This window comes from Macaca nemestrina, chromosome 10, assembly GCF_043159975.1.
Source record: "Macaca nemestrina isolate mMacNem1 chromosome 10, mMacNem.hap1, whole genome shotgun sequence".
In the NCBI taxonomy this organism is placed as follows: Eukaryota; Metazoa; Chordata; class Mammalia; order Primates; family Cercopithecidae; genus Macaca; species Macaca nemestrina.
The window spans coordinates 8651404-8671794 of record NC_092134.1 but is presented as its reverse complement, the minus strand read 5'-3'; the positions used below and the strand labels follow the sequence as shown (position 1 = coordinate 8671794).

Here is a 20391-nt window from a genome sequence, read left to right as displayed (position 1 = left end):
GAAATTTTAGTTCTAACCCAGGTTTTCCACCTCGGCCCTCCTGCCAGCTGGAGCTGGGCCCTTCTTTGTTGCGGGGCTGCCCTGTGCACTGCGGGCTATATGACAGCGTCCCTGGCTTCAAAGCACTAGATGCCAGTAGTACACACCTCCCCAGTGTGTCCCCCACCAAGTTAGGACAATTGCAAATGTCCCCAGACAGTTGGAGGCACAATTTCCCCCGACTGAGAACCACTACCATATAGGAAATGAGGTCCCCGTCAGAGGACGTGTTCAAGCAGAGAGCAGAGGCCACATGGGGCAGCATCCTGCCGCGGGTGACTTTCAAGAACATAAGCATCAGAGTTAGAATACGACTTTGGAGTCAGAATGTTGGGTGTCAAACAGCAACTTTACTACCAAGTTACCGTGGGACCTCCTTTCTGAGCCTCAGTTTGCACATCCACAAAATGGAGACATTCTGCATTGATGATTCTCAAAGGCAGCTGGCACAGACAAGGGATCCCCAAATCTCAGTATCCCTCTTCTCTTTCTAGGATTCCAGGAGCAGATTCAACGGTAGGGGCCCTACTATGTCCCAAGACCTGGACCAGTGAGCTCTGAGTCTCTGGCTGGACTTGCTCAGCTGGGGACATCCCCTGGCAGAGGGCAGCACCTGGTACCCCGGGGTGCTCATCGCAGATCCTGGTCTTTGTGGAGGGCAACAGCAAGATGCCCTGAATTCCAGTGAGCTACCCCCAAGCTTCTCAAAGCAAATACTCTGAGCAGCATCTCCCTGCAGTGCTGTAAGTCACCTGTGCACCAAAGTATGGCACAATAGGTGCTAAGTCAGGTGACAGCTCCGGGCAGCCACCGCTCCCATCAGGAAAGCACAAGGGGAAGCCTGCAGCATCCTGGCGGGAAAAACCCCCCCCAGAGGCAGCTGATATAAGTGCCTCCCTTTCTGTCTCCAGCCCTAACATCAGATGGTCCATGTCAGACTGGGTTTGTACTACAGAAATCAGTGGCTTACTGAATACCACAATAAATGATTTAAAAGCGTGGGGGGAGGCTCTCCATGGTGAAACTGAGGCATCTGATTCTTTTTTTTTTTTGAGAAGGGATCTTGCTGCATTGCCCAGGGTGGAGTCTAGAGCACCGTCATAGCTCACTGCAGCCTCAAAATCCTGGGCTCAAGTGATCCTCCTGCCTCCCAGTCCCGAGCAGCTGAGACTGCAGGGATGTGCCACCATGCCCAGCCAATTTTTAAATCTGCTGTAGAGACAGGCCTCTTTTTGTCCAGGCTGGTCTCAAACTCCTGGGCTCAAGCTATCCTCCCACCTTGGCCTCCCCAAATGCTGGGCTGACAGGCATGAGCCACCGTGCCCAGCTTGATGTTTCTGAGCTATAGTATTTTAGAGGTGCCATCTTCAGGGACATGGACAGAGAACAGAAATCCAGCCGGTGGCCCCTGCTCTTGGGAGAATACATGGCACAAACTCCCATTAACAGGGAAGCTTCTGTTTGCATAACGTCGGCTTCTGGGAGATGAGCCTGTAGCCTCTTGCTCTTGGCCCCAATGAACTCTACTCCCAAGATGGGCAGGAAGTCCCTGGAGGATCAGGGAGCTGTGACTTCCTCGAGCCTCCCTCGCCAGCTGTGGAACCACATGGTCCCTGCCTGGGGCACCCACTTGGTTAATAAAACAGCTCTATGTGTGCAGGCCACAGGCTGACTTCCTCACTATCTGGTAGCCAGACTGCAGGGAAGTTTGACCCTCGCCTATCTCACACGTTTTGGGAGCTGGCTCTCGGCCAAAAGCAATCAAAGACGTGTGTGTAACTGGGAGGGTTCGAGGAAGGGTGCGGGTCACGGCCACCCAGGAACCCAGAGCAGGTGGACGCCTGGGAACCTCAAAGGTTCCTATGACTTTAGGAGAATGACTCCCCCAGGAATAGTTAGCAAAGGGGAAACTGAGTCAGGGCAGGCCGCTGCCTGAGTGGGTGACGGAGCTGGCAGCTGAGGGCCCTCAGCCTGACTTTTGCCCAAAGCACTTGCCCTTCCCACTCAGCACAGTTGCCTTTGAAAGCTCCGAGTTTTCAAACCTACAGATTTCAGGGAAGGACGAGGTGTAAACAGCTCCTCTGTGGTGGGGATTTGACGCTGCCTGAGTCAAAAGCACCTCCCTGTGGACCACCCTGTCGCCCGCAGCTCCACTGGTAGAACATGTGTGCGTGTGTGCGCGTGTGTGAGCCCACACTCTGTCGCTGTGTTCTAGAGCCAGACACTCGTGGCACAAAACCCTGGGTCCACAGCTCACCAGCTGCAAGGCTGGGCCACCACTTCTGGCACGATTCAGGAACCCTCTCACGCTCTGTCTTTGCACATGCTGTTCCCTGAGCCTAGAATGTTGTTCCCTGAGATTCCCGCATGGCTTGCACCCTCAATGTCTTCTGGCCACAGCTGACATGTCACCTTCCTCACCTGTCTAAGCAATGTCCCTGGCCAGGCATTCTCAGCTGCGGGGCACTAACATTCTGCCTCTGCCTGCTCAGTTTTCACCAGCCTACTTATTTACCCTGGTCTGTTTCCTTCCACTACATGGCAGCTCCCTGAAAGCAGAGTTTTGAGCTGTGCTTGGCAACCCCAGTGCCTGACTCCATGCAGACAAGATGAAAGTTCATGGCGTGAACTGCTGTCCCCCAGTCATCACCCCATCGGCTGAGGCTAATGGTTTGGTGACAATGAGGGGTTATAAGACGGGCTGGTCCCACGCCGGTCCCAACCCATCCTTCATGCCGCACCCCAGGACACCTACGTGGGTGATGGAGCCGCGGTATGTGATGGCGCTGTCCGAGGGCACCCGTGTGCTGGGAATGCCTTTGGTAATGCTTCCGCCCGGAACTGAGCCCAGAGCTGTCCCTGGAAGACACAAGACGCGGGGCTGAGGGGGTGTCTGTGGCCCTTCCTTCCTCAGGCCCCGGTCCTGAGAGCCACCCTGACTGAGCGACCCACAAGTTGTGCTTGTTTCAACGCAGAGGGAGTCCCCCTACCCCTAAATGGTGAGGGAGACGGCTGTGAAGAGGGGTCCCCAGACCCTCTGGGAGATGATGCTCCCCAGCAGGTTTTGAATAAAGGGCCCCTTGGGCATCCCGGGAACAGGGGCAGATGCTGGGGGTCCAGGGCAGAAGGGCCCTCACCTCTCAGCACGGACGCCTCCTGGGCCGTGGGCACCCCCAGGCTCTCCGGTGGCCCAGCCTGGCCCCGTGGGGACAGCTGCTCCTGCTTCACTCCGCTGAAGGGTGCTGAGGACCAGTAAGAGGAGCGAGTCACGTGCGGCCGGGGCAGAGTCCCGGGAGGCTTGTCCCCACCCAACCTGAGCCAGGGGCTGGGAAGCGCCGCCCCTCCTCACCATGTTCCAGCCAGGGCTGCTGAGGGGGGACCTCCCAGCTGCTACCTGGAGTACCGTGGGCCAAGATACCCCTTCCTCACCTCCACCCCCACCCACAGGACAGCCGGAGCCCAGCCTGAGCCACCCAGATAGATGGGCCAGGAGCCTTACCCAGCTTTTTGGGGTCCATGGGCAGGGGCAGCCCCATGGTGACGGGGCCCACCGGGGCCTTGGCATGCTCTGAGTACGGGACGTGGAGCTGGACCGACATTCCCTGTAGGTGCAGAGTTGTGGGGTCACAGGGGCACCCTGGTCCCTCCCCCACAGTCCAGAGTGCCTAATGCTCCGGTTCACAAAGCCCACATGTGGGTCAGAGGCCGGGGCTGCTGTCCAGCTGTGTGATGGCAGACAAGTCACTGCTGCTCCCAAGCCTCGGCCCCCTCCCCTGTGAAGGGGCCATACCCTCTGAGCCCCTCGCATTTGCCCTTCCATTTCGCAGTGGGGGAAACAGGAGGTTAAGTAACTTGCCTGAGGCCACACAGCCTGGTTCCCGAGCCGTGCCCTTGACTGCAACACAGAGTGACCCCCCCAGGGACGAGGCCCTGAGTACCTGGGGCAGGACCCAGCCAGCTCAGACCCCAGATACCTGAGTGGAAATGACCCAGACCCCTAAGAGCCTGGCCCCCACCCAGACTTCACTGGTCCCATTGCCACCACTTTACAGAGGAGAAGACCAAGCCCCCAAGAAAGGAAGAAAGGAAGGGCTACCACTCACCTGGGAGATGGCACCTATTTGCCTCTCGAGGACGCTGGGGTGCTTGGCAGAGGAGATGAGGGGAGGTGGGTTGGAGATGGTAGGTGGGCGCGGCAGGACGGGCCGGGCAGTGTCATGGAGGCCCAGGGGCAGCGGGTGACCTGTGGAGCACATGTCTGTCCATTGTGGGGCCCAGGAGCAGTCATGTCCCTGCTGGACACACAGCCCAGGCTGCACTCCACCTCTTCCCTGTCCTGGCCAGGAAGTGCCCATCCATGCATGCCCCTCTGTTGCCCTGCCCGGCTCTCTCCTCATTAGTGACCTGAGTCCTAGATGCAGACACCACTATCCTGGGGAAGCCTCCCACCTCCCCACCGCCCAGGTCCTGATCCAAGCCCCCTCCAGTCTCACCTGGATCCCCTAACTGGTCTTCCCGTTTCCACTGTAGCTCCCAGTAGCCCCTTCCCCTTACACGAACCAAAGGGACCTTTTTGGAAAAGTCTGCTGGTGCACACCCGCCCCCTGCTGTGTGCCCTCGATGGCTCCCCACTGCCCTCAGGAGAAAGTCTTAGCCCCTGACTCGGCCTTCGGGCTTGCCTGACCTGGCCCCTGGTCTCCCCAGCTCACTGGGCACCAAGCTTCGGCAGTGGTGGCCGGATTCAGTTTCTCAAGTTTGCCTGCTCTCTCCTGCCACAGGGCTTTTGCACATGCTGTTCCGTCTGCCTGGCATGACTTTCCCTATTCTAGCTCCCTTGGCCCACGCATCCCTCGGGACCAGCATTTACCAACACAGTCTGTACCAGCCCTCGGCTGTGCTGCTATATAGCTGGCAAGGCCCAGCAGGACTGCAGGACCTAGAACAGGGCCGAAATGCAGCCTCACAGTCTGTGAACCAAGGCAGCACCTCTGTTCCCTCCCCAGGCTCTTCTACCATCTGCCCATTCTCTAGCTCTAAGCCATCAATGGAAAACACAGCTCCCACTCTAAGCCTGCCCCTCGCCAGCTCAAGCACCTGCTGTGGCTCCCTCTTGCCAGTGGCTTCAACCTCAATCCTGGGGCAGCTTTCTCAAAAGATCTCCCCCTTTCCCTCCACTGACCAGGCTGTCCCTCCAGCCGGGTCCCGTGAGGCTTTAAGGTGCTTCTGTGTGCAGCTCTGAGCCAGTGCCAACAGTGCCAACAGTGCCAACAGTGCCAACAGTAACTGTGCCCCGGCTGAAGGAGAAGCCCAAGCTCGGGCAGAGCTACTTACCAGGTGGAGCGTAGGAGAAGGCTGAGGGGTCCGGGGCATGCGGGGAGGCCTTGATCACCTCACGGGGGGGCACAGGGAAGGGCAGGCCGGAAGTCCAGCAAGGGGGGTCCCCAGGCAGCTTCTGGGCCTCGGCTGCGAAGGCTGGGAAGAACACAGGCTTCTCTGCTGAGGGCAGGAGGCGGGGCAGTCAGACCTCGGGAGCCCTGGCTGACCCTACTCAAACAGCCTTCCTGCACCCACAGTCGTGGCGGCCCGTGACAGCCTGGGCTCCTCTGGGAAGCCCCCCACGTCTGCCTGCCCGGGCGCTGCTCTGTAACCCCACGGTGTTCTGCTCAGCAGGGGAGCGGTCTCGAGGTCTGGGCTGGGGGCTCTCAGCTGCCCCTGAGGACGAGAATGGGACCCTGTGGCTCTACAACCCCACAGGCACTCAGCCAAGTCCGGCAAGCCGAGGCCCCTGGACAGGCCCCGAAGCCAGGAAGCGGCGAACGGTCTCTCAGGGGGTCTGTCTGCCCCTAACTTTTTTGAGACAGGGTCTCCCTCTGTCACTCAGGCTGGAGTGCACTGGTGCTGTCATGGCTCACTGCAGCCTTGACCTCTGGGCTCAAGTGATTCTCCCACCTCAGCCCCTCAAGTAGCTGGGAATACAGGCGCCCACCACCACACCATGCCTGGCTAATCTGTTTTACTTTTGTAGAGATGGGGTCTTGCTATGTTGCCCCAGGTTGGTCTTGAACTCTTGGGTTCAAGGGATCTTCCCACTTCAGCCTCCCAAGTAGGTGGGACTACAAGCACGTGTCACCGCACCACGCTTGGCTAATTTATGTTTTGGTTTTGTAGAGATGAGGTCTTGTTATGTGTACCTAGGCTGGTCTTGAACTACTGGGCTCAAGAGATCCTCCCACCTTGGCCTCCAGAGTGCTGGAATTACAGGTGTGAGTCACCACGCCTGGCCCCACTGTCTGACTTTGTAAATATGCTTTTACTGGAGCGTGGTCACATCTGTTATTGTCTATGGCAGAACTGAGTCCTTGCAAGAGATTGTCTGGCCCACAAAGCCTAAAATATTTACTCTCTGGCTCTTTGCAGGAAAAGTTTGCGGGCTTGTGCTCTACACAGCGTTGAAGGAGGTAACCTGTGATGTGTGTGCGTGTGTGTGCGCGCGCACACGTGTATGTGCATACATATACTGGAAGACTGAGTTTCCCCTGGACTTGTGCCCTGGCAAGGTGGGCAGCCCACAGGAGGCAGGGGAGCACAGATGCAGGGGAATTCTCATTCTCGTGTGTGAGTGCGTGGATGTGTGTGTGTGCCTGTGTGTGTATGTTGTGGCAGGCAGTGGGGGGTTATAAGCCCAGACCCTCCAGATAACAACTGCAGCGTCAGCCTCAGTTTGCTGAGTGGTACTCAGCACAGGCACTGTGCTCAGGACCCCATGGCCTCCATGAGCCTCCTGTTAAGCTCATACAGAGACTGCTGCCAGACCCATTTTACAGAGGGGAAACTGAGGTACAGACACACCAATGGGCTTATCTGAGTTCACCAGCAAATACTTAGCCGAGTCAGGATCAGAAGCCCACTGAGCCAGTGCAAACAGTGACTGTGCGCTGGCTGGCTGAGAAGCCCCAGCTCAGGCAAAGCTACTTACCAGGCGGAGCGTGCAAAGGGCAACACCAAGAGGTAATGCTCTCTTACGCCTCCATGGCTGACATGAATCTAAGCATGTTCACTCATTTATTCTCACAGTACCCTACAAGGAACTGACTGATTATCCCCATTTCACAGACGGGAAAATAGAGGCCGAGAGGTTAAGCCACCTGGTCAAAGGCTCCAGCTAGCAAGTGGCAGATAGCAGCTTCGAACCCAGGCACGGGGGCTGCAGACCATGGCCTTAACCTGGACTGCTATGCCACACTGCCTGTGGCAGAGAAGCAATGATGGGTCCTAGATTTCAGGCCTGGGGAGATCCTATAAACTCAGCAGGGCCCAGGGGCTCAGGCCTGGCTTCATGGCATCTTCCTGCCGGCTTCTCACCCTTTGCTGAAATCTGTCCTCAGCTCTGAACCTCTCCCTGAGGACCAATCCTGGGGGAGATAACCGGCCAAGAAGTTGAGCAGAGATACAACTTGGGAATGACAGAGCCCTCTGGGTCCTGGGACAGGAATGGCAGGCAGGTGTCATCTATCACGCCACCTCCAGATGAACAAAGGAGGTTCTGAGGGCCCATTGGGGTGTGACAGCGGAGGAGAGTGCTAAGATCAATTCATGATGCCTGCCGTGAGCAGAGCAGGTGGGCAAGGAGGCCTGTGTACCAAATCGCCCCCAATTCTCTCCCGGAAGACTGAGTGTCCCTGGACTTGTGCCCTGGCGAGGTGGGCAGCCCACAGGAGGCAGGGGGGCACAGATGCAGGGGAATTCTCCTTCTTAACCAGTCCCCAGTGGAGGCAGTTGTACAGGGCCTGCCTCAGATCTGGAGATCCTGCAAACGCCCTGGACCTCGCCCCTCTGGCTACCCAGCCCTGTATGCCTCTGGTGCTTCCTCCAGCCTAGTTCTAGAGAGCTGGGAGGGAGAAGAGGGGAGCTGCTCGATGCAGGAAGGCAAGCTGGGGTTAGGCCAGGCTGGGCGGGCGGCCGAGAGCCTGGAGAGACAACCTGTTCCTCCAGCTGGGCCCAGGGGGCCCCAAGGGACCTGCTTGGCTGAGCCGCTCTGTGTGGGAGCCAGGGGCAGAGAAGGCTGGCTTCCTGAGAGACCAGAGAGGTAGCGCTGGGTGTCAAGTTCATGTGTGTCCCTGCGGGAGCTGAGCTGCAAGCCAGGCTGTGCAAGAAAGGCATGCAGGGCCTGACGCCAGGTGCACCGTCCCCATGGGGAATGAGGCCAGGAAACGGCACAGGCCCTGGCCACACCAATAGGCTGAGTGCCAGCTGCAGAAACTGCTGGCCGGTGGCTCCCTTTCTCCCAGGACAGGGGCCTGTGACCTGGCTCGGCAGGACCTGGCTGTGCAGTTCCAGCCCCGATCAGATCTGATGCTGGCCAAAGCTGCTGGGGCCCCTGACATGGATACACAGCTCCTTCCAGGGCTGGTGCTCCAAACCCGCAATATCTCCCAGAGCCACCGCCTGGGCCGCACACTGTACCCTGGCCCCAGGCAGCCCAGCCCTTGTCATGAGGCATCCCGGTTCCAGCGAGACATCCCTGGCGTCATCCCCACACCGGGTTCAACACCCCACTGGCTTTGCCTCCAAAACGAAATCCCGATGCGCCCTTCCTTCCACCTCCACAGCCACCTGTGCAGTTCAGGCAGCCTCTGTCGCCTGCCAAGAGCAGCGCTGTGACCTCCTGCTTCTGCCCTTGACTCAACAACGGCCAGAGAGAGCTTTCCAAAATATAAATCAGATAACAAGCACCCCCTTCCCCTTCCACAACACATGCTCACTTCAAATCCCTCCAGCAGCCCCTGCCACACCTGAGACAAAAATCCACTGCCTGCTGTGGCCTGAGAGGCCCTACACAATCCGGCCCCCACCTCCCTCACTGTCCACCCGCCCACCCTTCCCCGGCCACACCACCCCCGGTGACTCCTCACACACCCGAGCGTGTTTCCACACCAGGGCCTTTGCACGTGCTGTTCCCTCTGCCCACAACGCCCACCCAGAGATCTCCCGTGGCGGGGCTGCTCCCCCCTCCACAGGGTCTTTCCCGGAGCCGCCTCTTCACTCAACCCGTTTTGTTTCTCATGATGGACGAACGACTCTAAAATCATCTTGCTTCATTACGTGTTCCCTGGTTTAACATCCTCCTCACTCAAAACAACAGCAGCTCCCCACAGCAGAGACTTCCCCTTCTCCCTGCCGAACCCCCACTGCCTAGCATGGTGCTTGGGGCCTTGGGTTTCAACAAATGTCCTGACCCACCAGCCTCGGGTGGACCCCAGAGGCGGAGGCTGCTGTGAGCTGAGATTGCGCCACTGCACTCCAACCTGGCGAGACTGACGCTCCGTCTCAAAAAAAAAAAAAAAAAGAGAAGGGGGACATCACACCCAAGGCAGTGGGGAGGGGACAGCTGGTGATAGCTCCGGTCACCCGGGTTCGTCCCTGGGCTGTGCTGGTCAGGAGGTCGGCCTGGGGTCCTGCTGCCCTCAGACCTTTGGAACAGCCTGCCAGCAAGCGCCCAGGCTAGCCCAGGGTGGATAACCTCTGGGGAGGTAGCCCCCAACACCTGCAAGGCACAACAGCACCTGCTGCATGCCAGGCTGACCTGGAGAAGATGCCTCTTTGGGGACACAGGTTCAGAATTTCTTGGGCCGAGTGGGAAGTGGGGTAGAGACTGAAGATCCAGAGAACAAGCAACTACGCCTGCCTGTCTCCTAACCTTGAGCTTCACGTGATGACAGTGAGGTGTGCCCGGGGCAGTCACTGTGACACAGCTGCTCAGGAGTCACCCCCTCTCCCGGCTCCTGGTGAACCCAGAGACCTGGGCCTGGAGCAAGGTCAGAATGCCAGCTGGGGAGGGCAGCCCTTCCTGTCCAGGCCCCAGAGCTGCTGCCAGCCAGGTGCTGGGCCCCATCTGTGATTCGAGAAGCTCCTGCGTGGACTGATTCACACCAAATCAGAGGCTGGGCTGCAGACACGTTTTTGTGTATTCACAATGCTTTTGAAAATTTTGAGAAGTTGTCTGTGTTGAGAAACCAGGGGGATTTCACATAAGAAGATGGATTTCTGGCTTTGCTGGAAGAACCACCCCAGGCATGATTTGCCACAGGGTTACTCTTGGCCAAGGCCAATACATGCCCATTTCAGAGAAAACATGAGTTCTCCAATTTGCCGCAGTCCCTACCATTCCCAACTGCCTCCGCCTGCTCAACTGTTCCATTCGTTTATTTTGCTTTCCCTGTCACTGTGGCCGTGGGGGTTGCAGCAGCTGCTCTGGACACAAAAACATCCCTTGTCCATCAGTCCCCTGCTGCCCCAGCCCCCCTCAGCCACTGATGTGGACTCACCCTCCTTGTCGGCGGCGGGCGCCGGGCTCCTGCTCTTGCCCCGGGGGCTGCTGCCAGGCTGCTGAGGGGCGTCGCTCTCCGGCTGCAAGTGCTGTGGCGGTGGTGGGGCGGGGGGAGCTGGCTTAGTGGGAGCTGCATCCTCCCGGGGGGGTTCATGGACTTTGGTGACCTGCTGAGGGAAGCAGGCAGAAGTGAGCATCCACAGAGGGTGTCCGACGGTGACAGGGTCAGGGAGAGACATGCACGTGACCAGCCTGGAAACCAAGGCCTGGGAAAGCCAGTGACATGCTCAAGGTCCCAAGTGGGGCAAGAAGGGGAGGTCTTAGCACAGAGCACATTGGGGAGCCCACCTCCCAAAAAGCCTGGCCCCACCTCCCAGAAAGCCTGGCCCAGCTGCCCGGTGATGGACATGGGGACCCACCTCCCAGAACCTGGCCCAGCTGCCTGGTGATGGACAGGGAGAGCCCACTTCCCCAGAAAGCCTGGCCCAGCTGCCCGGTGGCGGACAGGGGAGCCCACCTCCCAAAAAGCCTGGCCTAGCTGCCTGGTGGTGAACAGGGGGAGCCCACCTCCCAAAAAGCCTGGCCCAGCTGCCTGGTGGTGAACAGGGGGGCCCACCTCCCCAGAAAGCCTAGCCCAGCTGCCCAGCGGTGGACAGGGGGAGCCCACCTCCCAAAAAGCCTGGCCTAGCTGCCTGGTAGTAAACAGGGGGGCCCACCTCCCAAAAAGCCTGGCCTAGCTGCCTGGTAGTAAACAGGGGGAGCCCACCTCCCAAAAAGCCTGGCCTAGCTGCCTGGTGGTGAACAGGGGGAGCCCACCTCCCAAAAAGCCTGGCCTAGTTGCCTGGTGGTGAACAGGGGGAGCCCACCTCCCAAAAAGCCTGGCCTAGCTGCCTGGTAGTGAACAGGGGGAGCCCACCTCCCAGAAAGCCTGGCCCAGCTGCCTGGTGGTAAACAGGGGGACCCACCTCCCCAGAAAGCCTAGCCCAGCTGCCCAGCGGTGGACAGGGGGAGCCCACCTCCCAAAAAGCCTGGCCTAGCTGCCTGGTAGTAAACAGGGGGGCCCACCTCCCAAAAAGCCTGGCCTAGCTGCCTGGTAGTAAACAGGGGGGCCCACCTCCCCAGAAAGCCTAGCCCAGCTGCCCAGCAGTGGACAGGGGGAACCCACCTCCCAAAAAGCCTGGCTCAGCAGCCTGGTGGTGGACAGGAGGCTGGAGCCTGCCGTTACCCTCTCCTCCAGCTCCTTCCGTGGACCCAAATCCTCTGGGTCTCAGGGAAGCCAGGACTGAGCAACAGGACTCTGTGGGCCTTGGGGGACTGGGCGGTGCAGCCTGGCACGCCCTGAGCCCATCACTCAAAGCCCCGAGGGACCACCAGCCTGGTCAGCTCAGCTTCTTTTAGCTCGGAATCCCCAGTTGCATCTGGGAAGCCCGGACTCACTTCCCTGGAGAAGGCACCTCCACGGGCCCACCCACCCAGCTGAGAGAACCTTCCAGGGGGGTGTTCCCAGAGGGCCCCAGGGTCAGAACGGGTAAGCCCCACCCTTCCCTGGCCAAGTTGTTGCTACAGCTGAGTGGGTGGGGGAAGCTCCTGCCTCCCCATGACCCAGTATCTAATGTGGGGGTTCGAGGGTGCTGCAGGGTGAAAGCGGGGAGGCAGTAGGCTGCCAGTCCCCGCCTTCACCGGGAGCCCCATCCAGTGCGCCTGCCAGCTTCCCCAGCTGTTCCCACCTCATCTCCACGGGGGCTTCTCCAGGAAACAGCAGCAGATGAGCTGGGCTGCAGGTGCGCGCTCCCACCCGTGGGATTCTCTGTCTCGATGAACGGGAAAGTCAAGGTCAGGGTGGACTCTGCGGGGCTCTGGGGGTGGGCACTCACGATGGGGGGGATGGCAGCCGCTCGCTGCTTCAGCTGCTTCAGGTCCAGTGGCTTCTGGGGCGAGGCGTTGGCCCGGGGGTCGCCAGTCGGGGTGAGGAGGCTGGGCCTTGGGGACAGCAGCCTGTGGGGACACGAGCATCATCAGCCGGGGGCCGGCAGCCGGACTCTCCCAGGTGGGGGGCTGCTGGGTTTTGACGGCCTCTCCTGTCTCAAGCCCTGGGGACGAGGCTAAGGCCCTGAGACGCGAGGTGACGTGCAGGTCACCCAGACAATGTCAACCGTTTTCTTGGGGAAACAGACCAAGGTTTGGGGCCAGGGGAGGGGAGGCACAAGTGGGCAGGCAGGTGCCTCCTCACTCACTCCCCTGGTTCTTGCAGGCCTCATCAGGGGCCAAGCCAGCCTCCCCACCCTGGCTGAGAGGCCAGCCGGACAATGCTAGAGGCCCAGGCTGGGATCAAACATCCCCAAAGACAGCCCCAGGCAAGGAAAATCCCAGAGAAGCCCGACCTGGGGCCCACACCACACGTGGCCCTCCAGAAGCTGCCAGAAAGTCAAAGAATCAGCCCGATTCAGGGACAGAGTAATGAAGAGATTCACCAAGAGATTCCTCATCACTCGAATCTGAGAGGCTCGGGTGCCAGGGCAGGACAGTGGGCATGGAGCCGAATGAGCTCCGGTTACAGAGGCAGGAGTGGGGGAGCCGCACCTACTTCCTGGAATCTCTACCACACACTATCCATGAAGGACAAGGACATGAAAACAAGGGCCCAGGCCACAGGCTTTGTGTGGAGGGGTAGGCAGGGCATGCCCACTGTCTACCAGTCAGCCACAGTGACAGTTCCTTCCTCTGTCTGCTACTGAGATGCACAACCAGAGGCTGACACAGGGCACATGGTGCCTAGCAGAGCCTGCATTGAGGTGTGGCTCCCAAGCTGCTCAGTGGGTGCTGCTTCCTTCAGGAAGCCTTCCAGGATTTCCAAGGCCACAACACTGGGCACAACACCTGCCTATCTGGCTCCCCAGTTGGCATGAGGTCTCCGAGGGCAGGAACTGGATCTGCTCCAGCCTGAGAACCCTTCACCTGCCCAGTGCGGCTGCCCGGGGCTGCCCAGTTCTTGACTCCCTCCTACAACCTGCATTTGCTGGGCATAAAGCAGCCTGGCCTGTATTTGGGTGTATGGAGGTGGCCCGGCTTGCGTTTGCGGGTATGGAGGCAGCCCAGCCTGAGTTTAGGGGTATTTGGAGGGAGCCTGGACTGCGTTTGCAGGTATGGAGGCGGCCTGGCCTGCGTTCGGGGGTACAGAAGCGGCCTGGACTGTGTTTGCGGGTATGAAGGCGGCCTGGCCTGCATTTGGGGGTACGGAAGCAGCCTGGCCTGCGTTTGAGGGTACGGAAGCAGCCTGGCCTGCGTTTGGGGGTACGGAAGCAGCCTGGCCTGCGTTTGGGGGTACGGAAGCAGCCTGGCCTGCGTTCGGGGGTATGGAGGCGGCCTGGCCTGCGTTTGGGGGTATTTGGAGGCAATGCAGAACCCAGTCTGTGTCCTAGGTCTTCTGAGCTAGTGAAATGATCACACGGCAGGCGTGAGGGCAGCAGACACGGGCCTGGAATTCAGTCAGAAGGCAAAACTTCTGGGTGCAAGAAGCCAGCAGGTCCTGTCGGCACAGCCTCTACTCTGTGCCGTGACCACAGTGACGACATCCTGTGCAGACCGTAAGCCACAGCCTACTGGCCTCGAGGTGAGAGCTGTGACAACGGGGACACAGCTCACACCACCTCAGCACTCAGCTGCCAGTGCGGGATGCCAGGTGCCCAGAAGCACCCACCTCCTTCCTGCAGATGAGCAGGGCCCATGCCCAGGGTGCTGAGGCCTCTGCCAGCAGTCCTCTCTCCACTGTCTGCCATAGCAGGACCCTGGGGCCACCGGCATGTGACCAGCCTGTCCTGCAGGAACCAGCCTGCTGCCCGCATCTGCCACACGCTCAGCTGAGCGGGGAGAGCAGACACAGACTCGGTGACGCCTGCTGAGGCTGCCCACGGCGCCCAGGCGGGGGCCAGACGAGGAAGGTCACCCTGACTTCTGCATGCACCTCCACCGCCCCCACCACCGGCCCACTCTCCTCTCTCCCCTCCCTCCACCTGTCTAGACCCTGTGTGATCTCCCAGGACCACCTAAAGCCTCTCCTTTGGCCGCTGCCCTGCCTCGCTCCCTGGACCTGGGCCCAGCCGTGCCCTCCCCGCCATCCTCAGGACAAGGCACCCTGACCCAGGTTCAAACACAGATGGTAGTCACCCATCCCAGCATACTCCGCCTGCGGCTTCAACTGCCGCCACCCCCATGTCCCTTCCCCCAGGTTTATCTACTGCCATCCGTTTCAACCAGCTCGCACTTGCAAGCTTAAATTTAAAACAGAATGCCACAGCCACTTTGGAAAGAGGGTGGTGAGTCCTCATTGCCCTAAACCCAGCAGCTCCACTCCTAGGCACACACCAGGCAAATGAGAGAAAACATCTACGCAGAAACCTGTGCGCGCCCATCACGGCAGCACCGCACAGCCCACAACAGAAGGCAGAGACAAGCCGACATCCACCAACAGATGAACGGGGAGACAAAGCGTGCCCTGTCCGCACAACGGAACACGTGGCCATCAAAAGGCATGAGGCTCTGACACGGGCTATGACGTGGGTGGACCCTGAAGACACGATGTGCATGAAACAAGCCAGTCACAGAAGGCCTCTGGTGAGACTCCGTTCCTGTGAAAATTCCAGAATGGGCCAATCCATCCAGAGAGAAAGGAGATGAGTGGGTGCTGGGGCTGGCAGAAGGGAGAATGGGGGTGACTAGGATGGGCATAGGGTTTCTTTCTTAGTATAACACTGAATATACTAAGAAAAGCTAAATGATACACATTTTTTTTTTGAGACAGGGTCTTGCTATGTCACCCAGGCTGGGGTGCACTGGTGCAGTCTCACTGCAGCCTCGACATCCCGGGCTCAGGCAGTCTTCTCACCTCAGCCTCTGGAATTGCTGAGACTAAAGGCACACATCATCATGCCTGATTGATTTCTGCATTTTTTTTTTTTTCTTTTTTTTTGTAGAGACGAGGTCTCTCTATGTTGCCAATGCTGGTCTTGAACTCCGGGGCTCAAGCTATCCTTCTGCCTTAGCCACTGAAAGGGCTAGGACTGCAGGTGTGCACCACTGCGCCTGGCCTAAACGATACGCTTTAAATGGTGCAATGTATGGTATATGAATGATATCTTAATTACACTGTTACAAAATGAAATGAAGACTACATGCTAGCCATAAAATAAAGGGTTTGATGTATCAGCTGTATTTTCTCTATGAACGGTAAAAATAGTATTTTTATGTGTGTACAAATAGAAAAACAATAAAATACAAATTTTAAGGTTGAAATGCAAACTTTTGTATATGTGTAAAGATAATTCTATAGAGATAAAAAATATGACTGTATAACACACACAAAACATGAGGCGCCACTGTCCATGCAATCTGCCCGAGAGCTCGGGCTTTCTGTGTGGGGCCTGAGAGCTCCCTGTGCCTTGGTTTCCCTGTGGCCCCTCACCTAGTAGGGGGTGGGCAGTCAGACTGGCAGGGGGCGGGGGGGGCAGGGGCTGCTGCCCAGAAGCTCTCAGCAGGCACCCTCTGGGGGGCACACAGAGGCCCAGATCCCTCTTTCTTGAGCCCCCAGAGCAAGTGGGGACTGTGGTCATAGAGGTGGCACTTTACAGTTTACAAGAGGCCTTCTGATCCCAGCCAGAGCTCTCTCATGGGTAAAGAAGGCCACAGTCAACACAAGGGCTGGGTTCAAGTCCTCGAGGAGAACGAGAGTCCTAAGCCCCCAGAGAGCAGCTGCCAACAGTGGAGGAGGAAGGTGGAAAACGCTCAGAGCTCAGGGCCCATCCGACCGCCCCTTGTCCCGTAGCCGTGCTGGAGAAGCGCGCCTCCAGAGGCCCTCCCGGCTGGCTCTCTCCACCCTCCACTCTCTCTCCTTCATTTTATTTATTTATTTATTTTTTTGGAGATGGAGTCTTGCTCTGTTGCCTAGGCTGGAGTGCAGTGGCACAATCTTGGCTCACAGCAAGCTCTGCTTCCTGGGCTCAAGTGATCCTCCTGCCTCAGCCTCCCTAGTACCTGGGATTACAGGCACGTGACACCATACCTGGCTAATTTTTTTGTATTTTAGCGGAGACGGGCTTTCACCGTGTTGGTCAGGCTGGTCTTGAACTCTTGACCTCAAATGATCCACCCACCTGGCTTCCCACAGTGCTGGGATTACAGGCATGAGCCATCGCGCCCAGCCTCTCTTCTTTGTTTTCTTGGAAGGCAGCCGCTTCCATTTTCCTTTCTGGAGGCCTGGGTGGGGCGGGGACTCTCAAGGCCTGGCACGGAGCATGTGTCCGGGAGTGGCTCCGTCCTGCCTACCCAACCTGGCAGTTGCGAGCAAAAGCTCGGATTCCCTCTTTGACCGTAAGACTTAGCCAATTGTGCCTCGGTTTCTCAATCTGGAGAGTGGAGACGAGAGCTTCAAGGGCTGTCCGTGGGTGGGCGTGGGGATGCTGGTGACTAGCACGTGGGGCCGAGTGGGTCAGGCCACCTTCTCCTCACTGTCATTTTCCTTCCCACTCAGGAAGGCCAGGGTGGGAGAAGGGGGCGGGCACGAGAAGGGGAACAAGGGCCTGGGGACATTCATCAGGAACATGCTGGGCCTGCAACAGTACGTCCCCTCTCCACCCAGCCCTTGCCTCAGTTTCCCCATGGTCATCAAGCTGGGATAATCCTTGCCACCACCCTAGGGCTGGGAGGGAGAGGGAGGGCTGGTTTGTCAACAGGCATCCCTTGCCTCTCCAAGGCCCCAAGATAAAACCCTGACCCGTCACTCCCACCCATGGGGCCTGCCCACCTCTCTGACTTCTCCGCCCTCTCTTCCCGGGGCTGCTCACTCCACTCTACTCCCTGCTATAGGCCTCTCTGCTGTCCACTGGACATACGCTCATGCGGCCACAGGGCCTTTGCACTGGTGGTTCCCAGGGGTATGGCTGTCCCTCACACTAAGGCTCTCATTGCCCTCCAATGTCACTTCCCCAGAGGCCCTCCCCGCCTGACCAGCCCACTCTCCCCCGCTCCCCATGCCCCATCTTCCCATCACCCACTTATCCCATAAACAATGGTTTCCTTCTCCACGCCCTCACTAGAATGTAAGTGCCCGAAGTCAGGGCCTCGTCTGCGCAGTTTCCAGCACCCCTGGCGCCTGGTGCACGCTGGTGCCATCAGTCACTTGCAGAATAAAGTAACAAAGGTGCAACTGCTGTTATGATCTTCCAAAATGCCATAGGGACAGCTGAAAGAGCTGCACTCCAGCCCTCTCTTGGGGTGACCTCTTGGGGGGTGTCCCAAAGCAGATCCAAAGGAGGGCAGCTAATCTCTCACTGAGCACCCACTGTGGCCCAGCATTAACTGAGTTATTCTTGCGATAAGCCATCCACACCCACCTTACAGACAGAAAACTGAGGTTTGGGGGAGGGGACTCACAAGGTCAGGCCCTGCCAAAAAGCACCCAGACACCTTCTCTGAAGAATAAGAGAGGGGAGGGCAGGCAGGCTTGGGGTTTTGCAATCAAAGCCACTATCTCTGGTTATCTGCCAAGAAAACACCCAGGCAGAGCCACCTCGACAACGGTGCCCGCGGGCCCAAGGAGCATGTGATTTTCTTTCTCCCAAAGTCACCCGGGAGGGCCCAGACGAGAGTCATCTTGCATCCATCCAGGAACGCAGAGCTCCCCCACTGGGGCTGCCAGGCGGGAGGGACAGTCCTGGGCAGGCAGCCAGGAGCAGGGGTCGCCTGGGGGGCCTGCCCCGTCCCGCCAGCCCTTCCCGGGAGGCCCTGGCTGCCGGGGCCTACTCTGACGCATCTCGTCGGCGTCCTCCAGCGCCGCCCGGCCCTGCGCAGTCGTGGCCGGCACAGGGAGGGGTGGCAGGCTGCTGGCCAGGACGAGGTCAGCAGGCTGGCCAGAGTCCAGCCTCATTCGCTGCGAGGGCAAGGCAGGCCCCAAGGGCGGGGGCCTGGGCCCAGTCGCACAGGGCGGGACAAACCAGGTGTCCTGACTCCCAGCCGAGGACTCCTGCACCCCGGGGGCTGTGTGCTGGACATTGGGCAAGGGGTGGACGCACGCCAGGCGCAGCTTGGGGAGGGAGGACACCGCCCTGGGTGGGGTTGCAGGGGAGAGGACGGGAGGCTGCAAGTGCCCTGCGGGGCCTCAGGCCCAGTCTGAGTGTTCTGGGGACGGACAGGATGCAAGCTGATCCCCCGGCTCCCCAGCCCGGGGCCAGCCACATGTACCCAAAACACAGACTCTAGGAGGCAGCTTATCAGTGGGGCTGCCCCATGACCTCAGCGCTTCCCCCTCGAAGGCAGAAACATGTGTTTCCATGACTGTCCCCACAGCCAGTGGGAGCGGGATAGGGAGTCCCGCCCTGACCCCGCTTCCCAGGCACAAAGGTCCTGGCTGCCTGCCTCTAGGGCAGACCCAGCCGCACTGTGAGCACTGTTTTCCAAGCTGAGACTGTCGGGCCATTAGCTGGGGAGTTCGGTACCCTCAGAATCCCGCTGGCCAAGCCTTTGCTCAGTACAGGCTCAGGGTCAGGCCATCCACTTCTTACACACATGGGCGTGGTTCCTGTCAGCAGTGGTTCCCGGGGACCCTGAGATTTTGTTTTGTGGAACCTGTAGAGATCTGGGTGAACCTCAGTTCCTAGGGAATGTCCTAGGACTTCCCCCTTTAACATGGCCCAGGGTGAACCCCAGAGCAGAGACAAGGGCCCCACATGACCCTGCGGGTCCGATTTTCCTCCCTCGCTCGCTCTGCCCAGGACCATTCCAAGGGACTTGGGAGGGGAGGAAACAGACCACAGTGCAGTCAAAATAAAATGGCCCGCCTGCCCCACCAGAAAACAATTCCTCCAGCCAACCAGACGCGAGCGGGACACAGTCTCTGCAGGTCTGCCCTCTGCCACCCAAGATCGGCCCTAACTCGGGTAGCCGTTTTTGGTTCTGGGCTGGAGGCCTTGAGGCCCAAAGCATCTGTGCTGAAAATGGGTAAAAGGCGGCATTCTCAGGGATGTGGGGTCACCCAGGCCAGGAGCAAAGACAGAGGCCAGAAAGGAAAGAACACACATCAGAGACATTGGCACCCAAACAAGACGGCACTGGGGTCCTCCAGGCTACCCCAGCTGGAGAGGTTTTTGCAAGGGGAACCGCTGCACCTGTGATCCAAGGTGATCCAAGGTGATCACCTGTGATCCCGAGCCCTGGACCCTTGGCTGATAGGAGATGAACCACCAAAAACATGTTGAATCTGTGGTTTTTCCCCATCACCATGGCCACCACACTCGCCTCTCCATCCCCGGCCCCAGGGCACCTGCAGCTGCCTCCTGACTGTGCCTCTCACTCCCAGCAAATCCCCCACATGGTTTCATGGGTAAATCACATCTGGCTCTCTGGGAGAGGCTCGCAAAGGCCTTCTCACTGCCCTGAGAAGAAATGCAGCCCTCACCTGCCAGGGTGCGACTCAGCGCCCCCAACCCTGTGAGAGCTGCTCCCCATTCTGCAAGGCTGCCCCCCTCCCTGAGCCACTCGCTCCACCCTTCGACACCTGAATCCACCAAGCTCATTCCCACCTCGGGCCTTCACACTTGCTGTTCCCACCACGTTGAGGGTAGAACTGTGTCCCCCCGAAAGAAGGTACGTTCAAGTCCCAACCCAGGGTCTCTGTGAATGTAACCTTATTTGGAAACAGGCTGTTTGCTGATATAATCAAGTTAAGATGAAGCTGGACTAGATTAGGGCAGCTGCTCATCCAATGCCTGCTGTCCTCAGAAGAAGAAAATGTGGACATAGAGATGCACAGGGCAAAGGTCATGCGACGGCAGAGGCAAAGACGGAGTGGTGTGCTGGCAACCACGACTGCCAGCAGCAGCCAGGAGCTGGAAGAGGCGGGATTGATCTGCCAAGAGGCTCACAGGGTGTGGCCCGGCCTCACGGTGCCCCCGAGCTCCTGGTCTCCAGGACTGTATTTGTTTCAAGCCACCTGGCTTGAGCTACCTTGTAAGGGCGGCCCTAGGAAGTGAGCAGGC

The 20391-nt window shown here is 58.8% G+C and overlaps 1 protein-coding gene across 39 annotated transcripts in view; it reads right to left on the bottom strand.

The window, feature by feature from the left end:
* The window catches only part of LOC105493668 (nuclear receptor corepressor 2), a 240074-nt gene that overhangs the window by 27019 nt on the left and 192664 nt on the right, over window positions 1-20391 (bottom strand). For 20 of the 39 annotated variants that reach the window (XM_011761567.3, XM_071070825.1, XM_011761578.3 and 17 more), the window contains 7 exons: window positions 12094-12361; window positions 10365-10536; window positions 5371-5535; window positions 4143-4282; window positions 3539-3641; window positions 3177-3281; window positions 2795-2898 (listed from right to left, as the gene is read on the bottom strand). In XM_011761567.3, the coding sequence (XP_011759869.2) occupies window positions 2795-2898; window positions 3177-3281; window positions 3539-3641; window positions 4143-4282; window positions 5371-5535; window positions 10365-10536; window positions 12094-12361 (1057 nt within the window). The remainder of the gene's footprint in view (window positions 1-2794; window positions 2899-3176; window positions 3282-3538; window positions 3642-4142; window positions 4283-5370; window positions 5536-10364; window positions 10537-12093; window positions 12362-20391) is intronic. The other 19 variants (XM_071070837.1, XM_071070836.1, XM_071070833.1 and 16 more) reach the window with 6 other exon arrangements.